Genomic DNA, 20,224 nt, shown 5'->3' on the forward strand with positions numbered 1-20,224 from the left:
ATTTTGCCTAACTGCGCCATTATTTTGTTTTTGAATAAAAGAAAGGAACTATTTGTCAACTGGGGCAGGAGGACCTAAGCACGGCGGGTTGGTTTCTACTACCTTAAGCCTGGGGGGTGGGGGGAGCACGTCCGGCTCTGGGTTCACCAGACGACTCGTAATTGGCGGCTCTGTAGCCTTGTACTGGCAAAGACTGTTGGCTGGCCGGCCCTCGCCTCCTCCCCTCCTGGCCGCGCCCCGTACCTTCTGTGCCTCACTGAAAGCTGGCGTGTGTTACGGACGTCATATGTTGTTTTGCTCTTTAGCCAGTCAAAGTGTGTGTGTTTTAGTTATAGCTAACCTTTCCACTCCGATACACGTAGAGTAAGAGGAAGAGCAGGAAAAAAATCCAGTACGTCAGTTTTCATTTGGGAAAGGTGAAAAATAACGCCCGCGACATTTATCTATGTGTGAACATTCTTTCTGAATAATGGCGAGCCCGCCAGCGGCAAAAGGAGGGTCAGCTGGCTATCTCTCCCCGGCCAAGGTGAGGAAATGCGGCTACTTGAAGAAACAGAAACACGGACACAAGAGGTTTTTCGTTCTACGGGAGCAGAGCGGCAGTTTTCCGGCCAGACTCGAGTACTACGAAAATGAGAAAAAGTGGAGGAACAAGTCGTCGGCCAAGAGGGTAATCTCCCTGGACTGCTGTCTGAGCATCAACAAGAGAGCGGACGCCAAGTACAAATACCTGATCGCGCTCTACACCAAAGAGGAATACCTGGCGGTGGCGGCGGACAACGAGCAGGAGCAACAGAGCTGGTTCAGCGCGCTTACCGAGCTGTTGCCCTCCGCCTCCAGCTTGCCGCTGTCACACTGCACCGAGCACAGCGACTGTGGACTGCTTTACACCGCCCTGTACAAACAAGTGTGGCAAGTAAACCTGAAGCCTAAAGGCTTGGGCCAGGCCAAAAACCTTAGCGGCTTTTACATGCTGTGCCTTTCCATCAGAAGCATAAGCTTAGTAAAACTCAACTGCGACGTGCCGTCGGTCACCCTGCAGCTAATGAACATCAGGCGGTGCGGTCACTCGGAGAATTTCTTCTTCATTGAAGTGGGGAGGTCGGCGTCCACCGGCCCCGGGGAGCTGTGGATGCAGGTGGATGACTCGGTGGTGGCTCAGCATATTCATGAAACCATTCTCGAAGCTATGAAAGCCATGAAAGATGTGTGCGAATTTCGACCCCGCAGCAAGAGTCAGTCGTCCGGGTCCAATCCAATCAGCGTGCCCTGCCGGAGGCACCTGGTCCACCTGCCGCCGAGCCAGACCGGGCTGCAGAGGAGATCGCGGACTGACAGCATGGCGACCCCATCACCTGCTGGTAAGATCGTACCGGGTCGTATGAGGACAGCGAGTGAAGGGGATAACAATTCTATGACTGGTAGCCCCATTAGCCCCAGTACAGTGAGAACACACTTAATTCGTTCAAGTACCATATTTAGAAATCCCAGAATGATGCAGTCCAGTGCTCTTCACCACAGCCGATCAATGTCCATGCCGGTGTCCCGTTCTCCCTTGTCTGCTGCAAGTCCAGTGAGCCTATCATCAAGTAGTGGGCATGGGTCAGCATCAGACGCCATAGTTCGCCCATCCAGTAGCAATGCATCTGTTTCGGGATCTCCAAGTGATGGATTTATTTCTTTCGATGAATGTGGTTCAAGTCCTGGAGACTTAAGGCATTACATAGGGAACAGAAGTAATACTCCAGAATCTCTTGTGTGCACTCCACCTGTACGAGAGAGTAATGAATTGTATGGCTATAGGTTAATGGAAAGACATACAAGTGGTCAGTGTAACCGCAGCTGTTGTCATACAGCAAGGGATGAAAGTTCCGAAACACAGAGAAGTTACCGGAAAAGAACGTGTTCCTTAACAACCCCATGCCGACAGCGTGCTATTTCACATGTTTCTTCAGTTTCACTAGATGAATATACTTTAATGAAAGCTACCTGCATGGGCAATTCAGGCCATCTGTCGTGTGCTGTGTCCCCAAAAGTGTGCTATAATCCTTATCCAGAAGACTATTGTGATATTGAAATAGGATCCCAAAAAAGTTCTGAATGCAGTAACTATGGTGATGATGATGGCTATATGCCAATGACCCTTGGAATGGCAAATGTACCTGTAAAAAATGATGACTACATGCCAATGAGCCCCAAATGTGTGTCTGCCCCAAAGCAAATAATTAATCCTCGATCACATCCGCAAGTAAACATAAATGGATATAAGAACATTTCTCCTGTTGAGTGCTGCTCGCCTGATACCATTGGATACAAGAGAATGTGGTATGGATCAAAGATTTCAGGAGAAAATTCTGATGGGAAGTTCACCAATGATGAATATATGAACATGTCTCCTGTTGATCACTGTGCATCAGTTACTCCCCCGGACTGTTTTTTCCCTGTAAGTAATGAACGTCCTCGAACCAGTGATTCCTTTAGCTCACTACCCCAATCTCGCAAGCCTCATTTTCAGAAGGATGGAGAAAATGATCATTATGTTCTGATGAGTTCGCCACATGCTGTTATTTTTGAAGAGCCTGCACTTGGTATAAAGTCTAACTCATCCTGTGTAATTAATCATGTACATTTACCAGAAAGGCAAAGTCAGAGGGATGGTTTTGTACTTCGAGAAAAAGCTCTGAGACCCTCTAGACTGTCACTGGAGATGCTAAGAGCCAACACAGCACCAAGTACAAATGAACCTTCTTTGCCAACAAAACCAAAAAGCCCAGGAGAATACATCAATATAGATTTCAGCAACAAATTTGTATATGCCTCACCATCTGTGCCACCAAAAGTTTCCTTATCTTCCTCGGATTCTGCTAATGTTCAGAAAAGGTTGCCAGCATCTGATTACATGAATGTTAATCTCAGTTCACAGTCACCAAAGAATGGAATTGTTTCTGTCAATTCTTTTGATGCAATAACTGGATATCCAGAGACATGCCCCAACAGAAGTCATCCTGCTGATACTTTCCTGAAAAGTCAGGTTGAGACAACCCCGTTTTCTCACCCCTCAGAAGATGAAACTGAATATACAGAAATGACATTTGTAATGGCCACGACACCTCCACTACCAGTTTCAAACCATGAAAGTACCCAAGTGGCTACAGTGGTGAAAAGACTTTCCCTAATCGATCAGATGCCTGGGGTAGATATTTTCATGCTTCCAAATGTGGCACCAGATCCCAATCGGGGTGCTAAAGTAATCCGTGCTAACCCCCAGGGACGCAGGCGGCATAGCTCAGAGACATTCTCTTCCACAACGACTGTCACACCGGTTTCACCTTCATTTGCTCACGATCCCAAAAGGCACAGTTCTGCTTCATTTGAAAATGTTTCTCTCAGAAAGAATGAAGAAACTGAGGAGCTTAAAGGAAGCCCAATCTGTCGCAAAACTTCCACTGGTTTCCAAGATGGGCTGAATTATGTTGCCTTGGATTTCGTGAATGATAATTTATTGAGCTGTGAAAAAATAGCGCAATGTCGATCAACACCTCAACCCAAAGGAAATACTAACTATTGATACAGGTACATAGCTGCTGTTGAAAATTTGTCATCTTTATACTTTTTTGGTGTACTTTTTAAAAATATTTTCTAAGCATTAACTTTGATAGTAAGCATTTTGGATTATTTTAGTGGCTCAGCTATACATTTTTGCAAATATTCCAATTTTGGTTTATTTATTGGAAAATAGCAAGATAGGATTGGTAACTGTTTTGTCACTTCTATGGCATTTTAATCTAATATCATCTTCACAGCATTACTGCAACACAGTTAGCACCATACCAAAACCAAACAGCCTGAACTGATAGGAAGCTCCTGGTGATTTCATTGCCTCAGAGGGTCATCTGCAAGGGATGCAGGTGGATAAATTATGTGGAATATTTTTTAAAAAAGGTTTAGACAGTGGAGACCTTACATAGTAATTAATCTCAGAAACCAAGAAAATCAACTTCAGCTCTTAATATTAAAAATGAGAAAAACTTGGTACATTAATAAAATGTTGAAAAGCTTGGAAAGTTATTTTCAAAACTAAAATATATGTTTATGCCTCTAGAATCACTTCCAATTCTTCCCTAATGAAACTGCTATGAGCCTGAGTAATCATTGTAGCCTCGTTTAGAAATAAGCTCAACAGGGCACCTGCTAGTTCACCTTTTGGTTTCAGTTTGACTGAATAGTTAAAGTGAAAACAAGATCAATTCAATAGTGGAAGTCTAAACTTGTGCTTCAGCCCAGCATACCTTCCAGAAACAAATGAGCTATGAACAAATTTTAAAGTGAGCTTGTATCCAAATTACACAGGGTGGTAAACCATGACCCTGATTTAACTGAAAAGTGGGTGAGAACGGAGCTTTGTTGACTAAATAGGAAACAAGTATTCCAAGTATTTTGCTTTGCACTTACCCACCCCATTCCCAGTCCCCTGCATTTTGAACTCTTACACAATTATCAATGTAAAACAATCATCATCAAAAGCATTCTGTAATTGCATAAGGCAAACTATTTGATTAAAAAATATGTTCACAACATCTCTTTTGTAAACAAAACTAAAATTGACTCTTGAAAATCAAAATGGTGGGAGGTCAACTTGAGACAGGATATCTGTAAATGAGATATATAGATTTTTCAATAGCTCCCACAGATTGGAAATTGTTAAATGCACAGCAACTCCGCTATTTAACAAAGAAGAGTGAACACTGGAACTGCAGCAACTTGACAAGAGTAGTAGGGAAATGCTACAATCACCATATTCACTTGAATAAGATTTTGCAAAGTCAATATAGATTTATGAAAGAGAAATTGTGTTTGATAACTCATTTGGAGTTGAAACAAGTAGAATAGTAAAAGGAACTATTGGTTGGAATATTTTCTGATTTCCACTGGGTTTTTTCATATGGTATGGAGTAAGAAATTTTTAAACAAAATTTGAGCATAGAAGATTGTGGGTAATATAGTGACATGGATTGAAGATTAGTTCATGGACAGACAAAGTTGCTGATGAATATATGGGTACATTCAGGTTGGAATTCTGCAAAACACCAAGATCTATATCAATTATTTGGATAAAAAACTAAATATATTTTATTCAGATTTAACTATGACATATAGCTGTGAATAATAAGGATGATCCAGAGAATCTACAGTTGGATATAGACAGGCTATTTGATAAAGCAAATTGAATATACTATGGAAAACAGCTATTCACTTTGGTAGAAGAAAATAGCTTTATGTGGGCAATTGTGGAGTTTACATACTATCATACATAAAGCTCTAATGATATCCCAGCTAATACATTTTCCTATCCAAGCCAGGGATGTACTTAAAATAGAATGCCTAATTGATTGAGATGGAGCTCTTTGAACAGCAACCATGCATACTGGGTCTACACTGTGTTAAATTTAGAAGGATGAGAGGCAATCTGGTTCAAACATACTAACTTCTTGTAGGGTCTGATATGTTAGATTAAAAGTTAATGTTTTCTCATCTCTTTCATTTTGGGTGGCCCTCTGTTGGATGGGTTCGACCAGGGATGTTGAAATAGCTGTCTACGTTTAGTCAATACAGTATGACATGGAAAGCGAGCTGTTGCCCATGCATTGGGCTCCCCATTGTCTCAGAATAAGGGAGCAGAAATTCAGAACTGTGTTGAGAAGAAATTTCCTCATCCAGAGCACAGTCAATCCTAATATCTTTCCAATCAAGGGGACTGTAGAGATTCAATCGCTGAGTGTAATCAAGAAACAAATTGATAGATTTTTGATGAATGATCAACCAGATAGATCATTTTTTTTGTATTATATGTTCATCCACCTGAAGTAGCACTAAAATTACTGACAGTTTCCTATCAGGTCAGGCATCTTTTTTGATTTGGATTAGGGTAATTGGGGTATTGATGTAGAGGGATACACAGTAATTGTTAGATGTCTTAATTAGAACTCTTAATTCAAACCCACAGAAATAACTAGACAGTTCTAAATCCTTGCTTCCAAAATCCATAAGGAAGAAGACTTTGCAAATGCTTGTAAAACTTCTCTCCTAATTACTAGTACATTCAAAGCTATAGTGATCAGTGCTTTGAGTTTCTGACGAACAGTTTTTGAAAGTGGTTTCTGTTGATAAACAGCAGGCTGTGTCTTTGGTAGATTGTCTTCTTCTGGCTACAGGACCAAGACATCACAACACTTCAGACTTGGTTGCTCATATCCAGTTTGTGGAACACTTAACAATTTTGTAACCAAAAAACATGGTAAACTTTCTTTAGATACTGAACTAGTTGATGCAAGTGTTGGGTGAACTGAAAATAACTGAACAAGTTGAGGCTTGTTAAGAACGATGTCAGTATATTAGAGAATTCCCATAACATGAATTACGAATTAAACTGGTTGGGGTGTCTGAAGGGCTCTGTTGGAAAATTGAATTGGTGCAGCCTAACAAAGAGGCACCACATTCTGTTCATTCGTGTAAAATAGCATGCTTGGATGCCAAAAGGCTTTGAAAAAGGCAGCTTATTTGTAATTGGTAGTCAAATGCTAACTGCCACCCTGTCTGTGATTTATTTATTATAGTAAATGCTTTTGCTCAGGGCAGTCAATAGTAGGAAAGCTGCTCAGTTCTGTATGTGAACTCAATGACGTATTTATCTCAGAGTTGTTGAATTGTATGCACTAAGACGCTATCTTATTTTGCTGGATGACAAGTTGATCGCTGCATAAACAAATAGTCTGAGGTATTTTCTGTAGATATGGTTTGTTGGTTTATTCATCCCTTATGAACTAAAGGTGCAAAGTACAGAGGGTGCATGAGTTAGTTCCAAAGAAAAGATCTTAATAATTTGTTTACCAAATGTTCCTGAGAGAATTAGTGAAGCACTGTTGATGAAAGTGGTCATTACTGTCACCCTAAAGATCTAACTTTTTCATATATATGTTTGGACACATCAGAGAAAATCATTGAGTTATTCAGCCTGTCAAGTCTGTACTGAGCTCTCATTTATATTAAGACCATAAGATATAGGAGCAGAATCAGGCCATTTGGTTCATTAAGTCTGCTCTGCCATTTCATCATGGCTGATCCATTCTTCCTCTCAGCCCCTTCACAAATAGAAGGGTTGTGTGTGATGGTAGTAGTCTTCTGAGGTGTGTCTATTTCAATGCGAGGAGTATTGTGGCGAAGGCTGCCGAGCTGAGGGCGTGGATTGCCAAATGGAATTATGACATTATAGTCATTAGTGAAACTTGGCTACAGGAGGGGCAGGACTGGCAGCTTAATGTTCCAGGGTTCCGATGTTTCAGACGTGATAGAGGCAGAGGGATGAAGGGTGGGGGGGTGTGGCACTGCTAGTCAGGGAAAATTTTACAGCAGTGCTCAGGCAGGACTGATTAGAGGGCTTGTCTGCGAGCCCATATGGATGGAGCTGAGAAATGGGAAAGGTATGACCACATTAATGGGGTTGTATTATAGATCACCCAATAGTCAGTGAGAATTGGAGGAGCAAATCTGCAGAGAGATAGCAGACAACTGCAGGAAACATAAAGTTGTGATAGTAGGGGATTTTAATTTTCCAAATATTGATTGGGACTCCCAGACTGTTAAAGGTCTAGACGGGTTAGAGTTTGTAAAATATGTCCAGGAAAGTTTTCTAAATCAATATATAGAGGTACCAACAAGAGAGGATGCAATATTAGATCTCCTATTAGGAGATGAGTTAGGACAGGTGACGGAAGTGTGTGTAGGAGAACACTTTGGTTCCAGTGATCATAACACCATTAGTTTCAACTTGATCATGGATAAAGATAGATCTGGTCTTCAGGTTGAGGTTCTAAACTGGAAAAAGGCCCAATTTGAAGAAATGTGAAAGGATCTAAAAAGCGTGTATTGGGACAGGTTGTTCTCTGGCAAGAATGTGATTGGTAAGTGGGAGGCCTTCAAAGGAGAAATTTTGAGAGTGCGTATGTTCCTGTCAGGATTAGAGGCAAAGTGAATAAGAATAAGGAACATTGGTTCTCAAGAGATATTGGAACTCTGTTAAAGAAGAACAGAGAGATATATGACATGTATAGGAAACGGAGCAAATAAGGTGCTTGAGGAGTATAAGAAAGAAATCAGGAGGGCTAAAAGAAGACATGAGGTAGCTTTGGCAGTCAAGGTGAAGGATAATCCAAAGAGCTTCTACAGGTATATTAAGAGCTAAAGGATAGTAAGGGATAAAATTCTCCTCTTGAAGATCAGAGTGGTCGGCTATGTATGGAACCAAAAGAAATGGAGGAGATCTTAAATAGTTTTTTGTGTGTCTGTATTTACTAAGGAAACCAGCATGGAGTCAATGGAAATAAGGCAAAGAGGTAGTGAGGTCATGGAACCTATACAGATTGAAGAGGAGGAAGAGCTTGCTATCTTGAGGCAAATCAGAGTAGATAAATCCCCAGGACCTGACAGGGTATTCCCTTGGGAGACTAGTGTTGAAATTGCAAGGGCCCTGGCAGATAAATTTAAAATGTCGGTATCCACGGGTGAGGTGCCGGAGGATTGGAGGATAGCTCATGTTGTTCTGTTTAAAAAAGGTTTCAAAAGTAATCCGGGAAATTATAAGGTGGCAAATTTGACGTCAGTAGTAGATAAATTATTGGAAAGAGTACTAAGAGATAGGATCTACAAGTATTTGGATAGACAGTGACTTATTAGGGAGAGTCAACATGTGCATGGTAGGTCATGTTTAACAAATCTATTAGAGTTTTTTGAAGAGGTTACCAGAAAAGTGGATGAAGGGAAGGCAGTGAACGTTGTCTACATGGACTTCAGTAAGGCCTTTTACAAGGTCCCGCATGGGACGTTAGTTAGGAAGATTCAGTCGCTAGGTATACATGGTGAGGTAGTAAATTGGATTAGACATTGGCTCAATGGGAGAAGTCAGAGAGTGATAGTGGAGGATTGCTTCTTTGAGTGGAGGTCTGTGACTAGTGGTGTGCTACAGGGATCAGTGCTGGGTCCATTGTTATTTGTCATCTATATCAATGATCTGGATGATAATGTGGTAAATTGGATCAGCAAATTTGCTGATGATACAAAGATTGGAGGTGTAGTGGACAGTGAGGAAGGTTTTCAAACCTTGCAGAGGGATTTGGACCAGCTGGAAAAATGGGCTGAGAAATGGCAGGTGGAGTTTAATACAGACAAGTGTGAGGTATTGCACTTTGGAAGGACAAACTAAGGCAGAACATACGAGGTAAATTGGAGGGCACTGAGGAGTGCAGTAGAACAGAGGGATCTGGAAAAACAGATACATAATTCCCTATAAGTGGTGTCACAGATAGATAGGGTCGTAACGAGAGCTTTTGGTACATTGACCTTTATAAATCAAAGTATTGAGTATAAGAGTTGGAATGTAATGGTGAGGTATAAGACATCGGTGAGACCAAATTTGGAGTATTGTATGCAGTTTTGGTCACCAAATTACAGGAAGGATATTAATAAGGTTGAAAGAGTGCAGAGAAGATTTACAAGAATGTTGCTGGGACTTGAGAAACTGAGTTACAGAGAAAGATTGGAATAGGTTAGGACTTTATTCCCTGGAGCATAGAAGAATGAGGGGAGATTTGATAGAGGTCTATAAAATTATGAATGGTATAGATAGAGTGAATGCAAGCAGGCCTACAAGGGAGAGCCAGTGGATGTAGTATACCTGGACTTTCAGAAAGCCTTTGATAAGGTCCCATGTAGGTGATTAGTGGGCAAAATTAGAGCATGTGGTATTGGAGGTAGGGTATGGACCTGGATAGAAAACTGGTTGACAGACAGGAAACAGTAGGGATTAAAGGGTCCTTTTCAGAATGGCAGACAGTGACTAGTGGGGTACCGCAAGGCTCGGTGCTGGGACCGCAGCTATTTACAATATGCATTAATGATTTAGATGCAGGGATTAAAAGTAACATTAGCAGATTTGCAGATGACACAAAGCTGGGTGGCAGTGTGAAATATGAGGAGGATGTTAGGAGAATGCAGGGTAACTTGGACAGGTTGGGTGAGTGGGCACATGCATGGCTGATGCAGTTTAATGTGGATAAATGTGAGGTTATCCACTTTGGTGGCAAGAACAGGAAGGCAGATCTGAATGGTGTCAAGTTAGGAAAAGGGATATATTCGTTGTACAACGAGATCTAGGTGTCCTTGTCCATCAGTCACTGAAAGTAAGCATGCAGGTACAGCAGGCAGTGAAGAAAGGTATTGACATGTCAGCCTTCATAACAAGAGGAGTTGAGTACAGGAGCAAAGATGTCCTTCTGCAGTTGTACAGGGCTCTGGTGAGGCCACACTTGGAGTATTGTGTTCAGTTTTGGTGTCCAAATTTGAGGAAGGACATTCTTGCTATTGAGAGAGTGTAGCGTAGGTTCACAAGGTTAATTCCCGGGATGGCAGGACTGTCATATGTTGAAAGATTGGAGTGACTGGGCTTGTATACACTGGAATTTAGAAGGCTGAGAGGGAATCTGAATGAAACATATAAGATTATTAAGGGATTGAACATGCTAGAAGCAGGAAACATGTTCCCGATGTAGGGGCAGTCCAGAACCAGAGGCCACAGTTTAAGAATAAGGAGTAGGCCATTTAGAATGGAGTTGAGGAAAAACTTTTTCACCCAGAGAGTTGTGGATCTGTGGAATGCTCTGCCTCAGAAGGTAGTGGAGGCCAATTCTCTGGATGCTTTCAAGAAAGAGTTAGATAGAGCTCTTAAAGATAGCGAAGTCAAGGGATATGGGGAGAAGGCAGGAATGGGGTACTGATTTTGGATGATCAGCCATGATCACAGTGAATGGCGGTGTTGGTTCGAAGGGCTGAATGGCCTACTCCTGCACCTATTGTCTATTTTCCACTGAGGCTAGGGGAGAAAAAAACCAGAGGACATGGGTTAAAGTTGAAGAGAGAAAAGTTTAAAGGGAATATTAGGGGGATGCTTCTTCATACAGAGAATGAATTGGTAAATGTGGGTTCACTTTTAACATTTAAGAAAAACTTGGACAGGTACATGGATGAGAGGGGTGTGGAGGGATGTGGTCCAGGTGCAGGTCAGTGGGACTAGGCAGAAAAATGGTTTGGCACAGCCAAGAAGGGCCAAAAGGTCTGTTTCTGTGCTTCTGAGCTCTAATGTTCTATGGTTCTATGGTTCCTGCCTCCCCACCCACCCATATCCCTTAATGCCCTAACCAATTAATAATCTATCAACTTCTGCCTTAAATATACATAAGACTTGTCATCCACAGCTGTGACAAAGAATTCCACGGATTTACCACTCTCTGGCTATAGAAGTTCTATAAGAGCTGAAGACATAGGAGCAGAATTAGGCCATTCAGCCCATCGAGTCTGCTACACCATTCCATTTTGGCTGAACCCGCATCCCGGTCAACCCCGTACACCTGCCTTCTTGCCATTTCTTTTGATGCTCTGACCAATTAGGAAACTATCAACTTCTGCCTTAGGTATACCCATGGACTTGGCCTCCACCTCAGTCTGTAGCACAGCATTCCACAGATTCACTACACTCTGGCTAAAAAGCTTCTTCTTAAATCTGTTCTATAAGGTCACTCCTCAATTTTGAGGCTGTTCCCTTCAGTTCTGGATACCTTGAACAAAGGAAGCATCCTCTCCACATCCACCTTATCAAGTCCTTTCAACATGAGGTAGGTTTCAATGAGATCCTCCCACCCCCGGCATTCTTTTGAATTCCAGTGAGTGCTACCATACACTCATGTTAAACCCTTCATCCCCGGAATCATCCTTGTGAACCGACTCTGGACTCTCTCCAATGACAACATGTTCTTTCTGAGATGTGGGCCAAAAACCATTGACGGTACTCCAAATATGGCCTGATATTTGGTCTTATAAGGCCTTAGCATTACCTCCTTGCTATTCTATTCCCCTTGAAATAAATGCCAACATTGCATTTGCTTTCTTTACCACAGACTCAACCTGTAAATTAACCTTCTCCCCATTTAGATAATAGTCTGCACTATTATTCCTTTTACCAAAATCTATTATCATACATTTCCCAACATTGCATTGCTTCCTCAACACTACCTACCCTGCCACCTATCTATGTATCATCCACAAACTGTGCCACAAAGCTATCAATTCCATTATCCAAATCATGGACAAACCATGTGAAAAGTAGTGGTGCCAATACTGACCCCGAGGAACACCACTAGTCACTGGCAGTCAACCAGAAAAGGCCCCCTTTATTCCCACTCACTGCCTCCTGCCTGTCAGCCATTCCTCTGTCCATTCCAGTATCTTTCCTGTAATGCCATCAGATTTTGTTGAGCAACCTCATGTGCGGCACCTTATCAAATGCCTTCTGACAATCCAAGTAACTGACATCCACTGCCTCTCCTTTGTCCACCCTGCTTGTTACTTCCTCGAAGGACTCCGACAGATTTGTCAGGCAAGTTTTCCCTTGACAGAAACCATGCTGACTTTGACTTATTTTATCATTAGACTCCAAGTACCCTGAAACCTCACCCTTAATAATGGACTCCCAACACTTTCCCAATCACTAAGGTTAGGCTAACTGGCTTATAATTTCCTTTCTTTTGCTTTGCTCTCTTAAAGAGTGGAGTGATATTTGCAATTTTCCAGTCCTCCAGGACCATGCCAGAATGAAGTGATTCTTGAAATATCATGACCAATGCATCCGTTAACTCTTCAGCAACCCCTCTCAGGACTCTGGGATGTAGTCCATCTGGTCCAAGTAACTTATCCACCTTAAGATCTTTGAGGTTGCTTAGCACTTTTTCCTTTGTAACTGCAATACATTTGCTCCTGTTCCCTGACACTCATGGACCTCTGGCACACTGCCAGTGTCTTCCACAGTGAAGACTGATGCAAAGTGCTCATTAAGTTCATCTGCCATTTCTTTTTCCACATTACTCTGTCACCAGCATAATTTTCTAGTGGTTCAATATCAACTCTCACCTCTTTTACGCTATATATAACTGAAAAAAACTTTTAGTATCCTGGTTTATATTGGCTAGTCTGCCCTCGTATCTCATTATTTCCCTTCTAGCTTTTTTAGTTGCCTTTTGTTGGATTGTAAAACTTTCCCAATCATCCAACTTCCCACTCACTTTTGCTACCTTATATGCCCTTTCCTTGGCTTTTATGCGGTCCTTAACTTCCTTTGTCTGCTACAGTTGCCTACCTCTGCCATTTGGGAACTACTTCTGTGGGACATGTCTATCCTGCGCCTTGTGACCTATTCCCAGAAACTTCAGCCACCTCTGCTCTACTGTCATCCCCAGCTGTATAGGCAAGCTCCTCTTTCATGCCTCTGTAATTCCCTTAAATTCCACTGTGATACAGATGCATGTGATTTATGCTTCTCATTCACAGTATGAATTAAATCATAATGATCACTGCCTCCCCCATTACAATTGTCATTACCCTTATCACATCCCTTTTCCAGCTCCCTGTGCAATCTCAACCCGTCATCTTCAAAGGTTCAAAAGTTCAGTTTGCCATAGAAATGTTTTCAATATACATCCTAAAGTGCTTTTCACAAAACATCCACAAAAACAGAGAAGTGCCCCAAAGAATGAATGACAGTTAAACATGAGAACCCCAAAATCCCCCCCAGCTTCCCCCTCCTGCGAGTAAACTGCAGTGAGCAATAATTCCCCCTCCCCCCACTAGCGAAGCAAAAAGCCCACCCACTACCGAGCGCAAGTGTGAGCTAGGCGATAGCAAAGACACAGACCCTGCAATTACCCCAAAGGCTATCATAATTCATCCAGTATTCGGCAACCCACAGGTTCTTTCCTTCCTTGGCAAGGAAGAGGAGGATGTCCCCCATTTTCACAGCAAGCAGGAGACATAACAACAACCCACAGGTTTATGAAGTTCAAAAGTCTGTCGCTTTTTATGAGCTCTGTGCCCGAAGATAGCAAAGATCTAGGGTCTTCGGGCCCACAGCAAAAGATTTTCCGGCCTCCCCGACAACACGAGTCTCCTGCCGTGACACTGACCCTCGATCCGCCCGTCTTCAGTGCCCTGAGATCTTAGGCTTCTGAACACTAGGCCACCTCTCAGGCCTACCCCTTGGCGTGCTGAACAATGGCCGGTCCTGAAACCCTGAGAATGGGTCCCATTCCCACAAAGAACCAATATCACCAAGACCAAGGAGATGGTGGTGGACTTTAGGAGATCTAGGCCTCATATGGAGCCAGTGATCATTAATGGAGAATGTGTGGAGCAGGTTAAGACCTACAAGTATCTGGGAGTACAGTTAGACGAGAAGCTAGACTGGACTGCCAACACAGATGCCTTGTGCAGGAAGGCACAGAGTCGACTGTACTTCCTAAGAAGGTTGGCGTCATTCAATGTCTGTAGTGAGATACTGAAGATGTTCTATAGGTCAGTTGTGGAGAGCGCCCTCTTCTTTGTGGTGGCGTGTTGGGGAGGAAGCATTAAGAAGAGGGACGCCTCACGTCTTAATAAGCTGGTAAGGAAGGCGGGCTCTGTTGTGGGCAAAGTACTGGAGAGTTTAACATCGGTAGCTGAGCGAAGGGCGCTGAGTAGGCTACGGTCAATTATGGATAACTCTGAACATCCTCTACATAGCACCATCCAGAGACAGAGAAGCAGTTTCAGTGACAGGTTACTATCGATGCAATGCTCCTCAGACAGGATGAAGAGGTCAATACTCCCCAATGCCATTAGGCTTTACAATTCTACCGCCAGGACTTAAGAACTTTTTTAAAGCTATTATTAATGCTTTTTGAGATAGTGATTTAGATGCATATCATATTTTTTTTTACTGAGTTAAGTATTGTATGTAATTAGTTTTGCTACAACAAGTGTATGGGACATTGGAAAAAAAGTTGAATTTCTCCATGGGGATGAATAAAGTATCTATCTATCTATCTAACTCCAGGTCAGAGTCTTCAAAAGAACCCTGGAAGGGAAAAATAAAGATATTAAAGATGGAAATAGAGCTGTTTCCGAAGATGCAAGCAAAGTAGTTGCCATTTAGCGCCATCTTAACTCCACCTCCGTCTTGGCTACTATTTGGAGGCCTATGTATGAATCATATGAATGGTTTTATTACCCTTGCAGTTTCTTAACTCCATCCACAAAGATCTGACATTTTATGACCCTATGTCACCTCTCTCTAAAGATGTATTTCCTTCCCTTACCAACAAAGCCATACCACAGCCTACGCCTTCCTGCCTGTCCTTTCCATACAAAGTATATTCCAGTTATGTCCTCCTTTCAGCCACGACTCAGTGATGCCCACAATGTCACACTGATGAATCTCTGATTGTGTCACAATTTCATCCACCTTATTCCAAATGCTACGCGCATTTAAATACAGGAGCTTCAGTCCTGCATTCTTCGCCCTTTCAAATTTTACCTCTGGTACAATTTAACTCTTTGCTCTGTCTGCATTTGTACGCATTCATTGGCTAACTCTTCCTTACATTCATGTTACACCCATCATCTACTTGTAAACCTGCTGGCTCAACCTCAGCTCTATCATAATGATTAACTTAAACCACTCCTAACGGCTTTAGTAAACCTGCCTGCAAGAATCTTAATCCCCCTCAGTTTCAAGTGCAATCTGTCCCTTTTGTAGAAGTCACACCTGCCCCAGAAGAGGTCCCAATGATCCAGAAATCTGAATCCCTGCCCCAATTCTTCAGCCACACATTTACCTGCTATCTCATTCTATTCCGATCCTCACTGTCGAGTGGCAAAGGCAGCAATCCCAAGAGGTCCTACTTTTCAACATCCTGCTTACCAAGTTAAGAGCCCATGGTATTACAGGAAGGTTACTGGCATGGTTAGAGCATTGGCCGATTGGTAGGAGGCAGTGACTGGGAATAAAAGGATCCTTTTCTGGTTGGCTACCAGTGACTAGTGGTGTTCCACAGTGGTTGGTGTGGGGACTGCTTTTTATGCTGTATATCAGTGATGTAGATGATGGAATAGAAGTCTGCAGATGATACAAAGATTGGTGGAGGGACCAGTAGTGTTGAGGAAACAGGTAGGCTGCAGGACTTAGACAGATTAGTAGAATGAGCAAGCAGTAGCAAATGAAATACATTGTTGGAAAATGCATGGTCATGCACTTTGGTAGTAAAAATAAATGTGTGGACTATTTTCTAAATGGAGAGAAAATCCAAAAATCTGAGATTCAAAGAGACTTGAGAGTCCTTGTGCAGAACACCCTAAAGGCTAACTTGCAGGTTGAGTCAGTGGTGAGGAAGGCAAATGCCATGTTAGCCTTCATTTCAAATATTTAGAATACAAGAGCAGGGATGTGATTTTGAGGCTTTATGAGGCACTGGTGTGGCCTCACCTTGGCTATTGTCAACAGTTTTGGGCTCCTCGTCTAAGAAGAGATATGCTTGCATTGGAGAGGTTCAGAGGAGGTTCACAAGGATGATTCTGGGAATGAAAGGGTAATACTAGGGAAGTTTGATGGTTCTGGGTCTGTACTCATTGGAATTTAGAAGGATGAGGGAGATTTCAATGAAACCTTTTGAATCTTGAAAAGCCAAGCCAGAGTAGATATGGAAAGTATGTTGATGGAGTCTAGAACAATAGGTCACAGCCTCTGGACAGAGGGTGGTGAATTTGTTAGCACAGGTTGGACAGGTTAGTACAGGAGGCCACGTTGTTGGGTGTATTTAGGGCAGAGCTTGATAGGTTCTTGACTGGACATGGCATCAAAGGTTATGGGGCTATGGAGGGGAGAAAAGGATCAGCAATGGCAGAGCAGACTTGATGGACCAAATGGACTGATTCTGGTCTTCCTGACTCCCTGTATTCTGATTTCAGGACCTCTTCCATTTTTCTACCTATGTCATTGGTACCAATATGTACCATGACTTCAGGGTGCTCACCCTCCCTTTTCAGGATATTGTGGACCACAGAATCGCCTGTCTGTCCCCTTAACTATAGAGTCCCCTATTATTGCTGCCACCTTCTTGAGTTCCCTACCCTTCTGAGCCACAGGGCCAGAGTTTGTGCCAGAGCCATGGCCACCGTTGCTTCTCCCGGGTATGTTGGCACCCCCCTCTGACAATACTCAAAATGGGGTACTTATTGTTGAGGGGGGTGACCACGGGGTGCTCTCCACTATCTGATGTTCTCCCTTCCCTCTCCTGACTGTTGCTCATTTATCTGTCTCCTATAGCCTTGGGGTGACTACCTCCCTGTAGCTCCTGTCTATCACCTCTTCACTTTCCATAACAAACTGAAGGTCATCGAATGTGGCCATTGGGGAAGCTGGTAGTCTCCTGGAAATCCCACATCTGGCACCCAGTATAGAACACTGGCCTTATAGACACACATCAATTCTCTCAAGAGTTAATTCAGAAGAGAAAAGAAATGAGGAATATTTATTATAAAAATAAGAAATAATTCCTCCTCATCTCCATTGTAAAATGACGCCCCTCTATTCTGATGTGGTGTGATCTGGTCTTAGACTCACCCACCACTGGAAACATCCTCTCCATGTCCACTCTATCAAGGCCTTTCAACATTTGATAGGTTTCAATGAGGTCACCCCTCATTCTTCTGAATTCTAGTGAATACAGGACTAGAGCCATCAAACACTCTTCAAATGACAAGCTATTCAGTCCTAGAATCATTTTCGTATACCTCCTTTGAACCCTGTCCAGTTTTCATACAGGCAAATGTGTAACTGTGCTACAAGTTCATCTACCTTATTTCGTATACTGTGTACATTCAAATGCAAGACCTTCAATCCTGCAATCAATTTTCTGCCTTTTACATTGCAACTCATGCTGTTGACTGTCATCTACCTCTCCTTGCTAGGAGTCTCGCTACACACTGCCTCCGTTTGTAAACCAACTACCTCATCCTCAGCATTATCACTCTGGTTTCCTTCACCCTGCCAAATTATTTTAAACCCTCCCGAACAACTCTTGCAAACCTGTCCCCAAACCCTTAGGTTCAGGTGTAAACTCTCCTTTTTGTACAGATCGTATCTTCCCCATAAATCTAACCCCTGCTCCCTGTACCAGTTCCTCAGCCATGCATTCACCTGCCAAATCATTCTATTCTTGTCCTCACTGGTGTATGGCACAGGCAGCAATCTAGAGATTACTAACCTCAGAGGTCCTGTTTTCAGATTTCTATCTAGCTCCCTAAAATCTCTCTTCAGGACCTCCTCTGCTTGTGCCAAATATACACCAGGACTTCTTCATTGGTGCCCATATGCACCAAGATTCCTGGCAACTTGCCCTTGCCCTTGAGAATGCCATGAACCCAATCTGAGATACCCCTGACCCTGGCACTAAGGAAGCAATATACCATCCAGGTGTCTCTTTCGCTCCCACAGAATTTCATCTCTGTTCCTCTGACTATGGAATTACCCATCAACACTGGTCCTCTTTATGTCTCTGCTCTTCTGAGCCACAGCAGTAGATTCAGTTCCATAAACCTCGTCACTGTGGCTCTCCCCGGGAGGTCTTCCCGCTAAACAGTATCTAAAGTTACCTTCTTATTATTGAGGAGAATGGCCACAGGTGTACTCTGCAGTGGCTGTGCATTTCCCTTCCCTCTCCTGACAATCACCCAGTTACCTGTCTGCTACAACCTAGAGGTGACTTGTCTTCTTGTAGATCCTATCTATCACCTCCTCATTCTCCCGTATGAGTTGAAGGTTATCGAATCTGCAGCTCCAATTCCTTAATACGTTCTCTCAGGAGGTGCGGCTTGGTTGACTGAGAGACCTTCTATCTCCCAGACTTCCCACATCCCACACACAGTGCAGAACACTGGCCCGGAGCCATTTTCATTAAACTGCTTTGGCCTAACAGACGAGGATTGAAGAAATCCTGTACTATTCCCATTTTATTCTTCCCACATCCTTTTATCCATTTCAAATTGCTATAGAATTTCATTCATCTCTATCCTTGATCTCCACTAAGTACATGATTTTTGAGGTGGTTCCTACAGCCTGCCTCTCCTGATTAAATGAAGGATTGCAGAGCTTTGCAGTGGTAGTTTAACTGGCTGTGATCCTGTGCCTCCCTAATTTGTCTTCTCATGACAACAGCCACCTCACGCTCAGTAATGTCTTTCCTATATATATGTTACTGTTTAACTGAGTAACAAATTAGGCATTTAATTGAAAAACAAAACAATTAGAGCATTACCAATACTACTACATTCCAATACTGTATTAGTTTGGAATAGTTATAGATGGAAGAATTCATCCCCTGTATGCTGCCATGTTCTGTTATTTGACTGTAATTGAACAAAATCAGTGCAGTCTTTTTCAGTTAATGTCAAATCTTTTTGTGGCATCTTGGCAAGGATCTGAAAATGTTTAAAGCCTCATATGGAGCCAGTGATCATTAATGGAGAATGTGTGGAGCAGGTTAAGACCTACAAGTATCTGGGAGTGCAGTTAGACGAGAAGCTAGACTGGACTGCCAACACAGATGCCTTGTGCAGGAAGGCACAGAGTCGAATGTACTTCCTTAGAAGGTTGGCGTCATTCAATGTTTGTAGTGAGATGCTGAAGATGTTCTATAGGTCAGTTGTGGAGAGCGCCTTCTTCTTTGTGGTGGCGTGTTGGGGAGGCAGCATTAAGAAGAGGGATGCCTCACGTCTTAATAAGCTGGTAAGGAAGGCGGGCTCTGTCGTGGGCAAAGTACTGGAGAGTATGACATCGGTAGCAGAGCGAAGGGCGCTGAGTAGGCTACGGTCAATCATGGAAAACCCTGAACATCCACTGCATAGCACCATCCAGAGACAGAGAAGCAGCTTCAGCGGCAGGTTGCTATCGATGCAATGCTCCTCAGACAGGATGAAGAGATCATTACTCCCCAATGCCATTCGGCTTTACAATTCAACCGCCAGGGGAAAGATATGTTAAAGTGCCGGGGTTATGATTGAGCTTAAGTTACCATTCAATGTATTTTAGTAAACTATTTAAGAACTTTTCAAAAGCTATTTATTAATGCTTTTTTTAAGAGGGTGATTTTAGATGCATATCATATTTATACTGAGTTAAGTATTGTATGTAATTAGTTTTTGATACAATAAGTGTATGGGACATTGGAAAAATGTTGAATTTCCCCATGGGAATGAATAAAGTATCTATCTATCTATCTATCTATCTATAAAACGAAATCATTGCATTTTGAAT

At 42.6% G+C, this 20,224-nt stretch overlaps 1 protein-coding gene across 2 annotated transcripts in view; it reads left to right on the forward strand.

The window, feature by feature from the left end:
• Positions 1 to 259: 259 nt before the first annotated feature.
• Positions 260 to 20,224, forward strand: part of irs2b (insulin receptor substrate 2b) — a 138,511-nt gene continuing 118,546 nt past the window's right edge. Inside the window, exons 1-2 of one of the 2 annotated variants that reach the window (XM_073043167.1) lie at positions 260 to 3,573; positions 14,969 to 20,068. In XM_073043167.1, coding sequence (XP_072899268.1) covers positions 470 to 3,568 — 3,099 coding nt within the window. In that variant the 5' untranslated portion in view covers positions 260 to 469 and the 3' untranslated portion in view covers positions 3,569 to 3,573; positions 14,969 to 20,068. Of the gene's footprint in view, positions 3,574 to 14,968; positions 20,069 to 20,224 lie in introns of those variants that run through there. The other variant, XM_073043166.1, reaches the window with a different exon arrangement.

Source organism: Hemitrygon akajei, chromosome 4 (assembly GCF_048418815.1).
Source record: "Hemitrygon akajei chromosome 4, sHemAka1.3, whole genome shotgun sequence".
Classification (NCBI taxonomy): Eukaryota; Metazoa; Chordata; class Chondrichthyes; order Myliobatiformes; family Dasyatidae; genus Hemitrygon; species Hemitrygon akajei.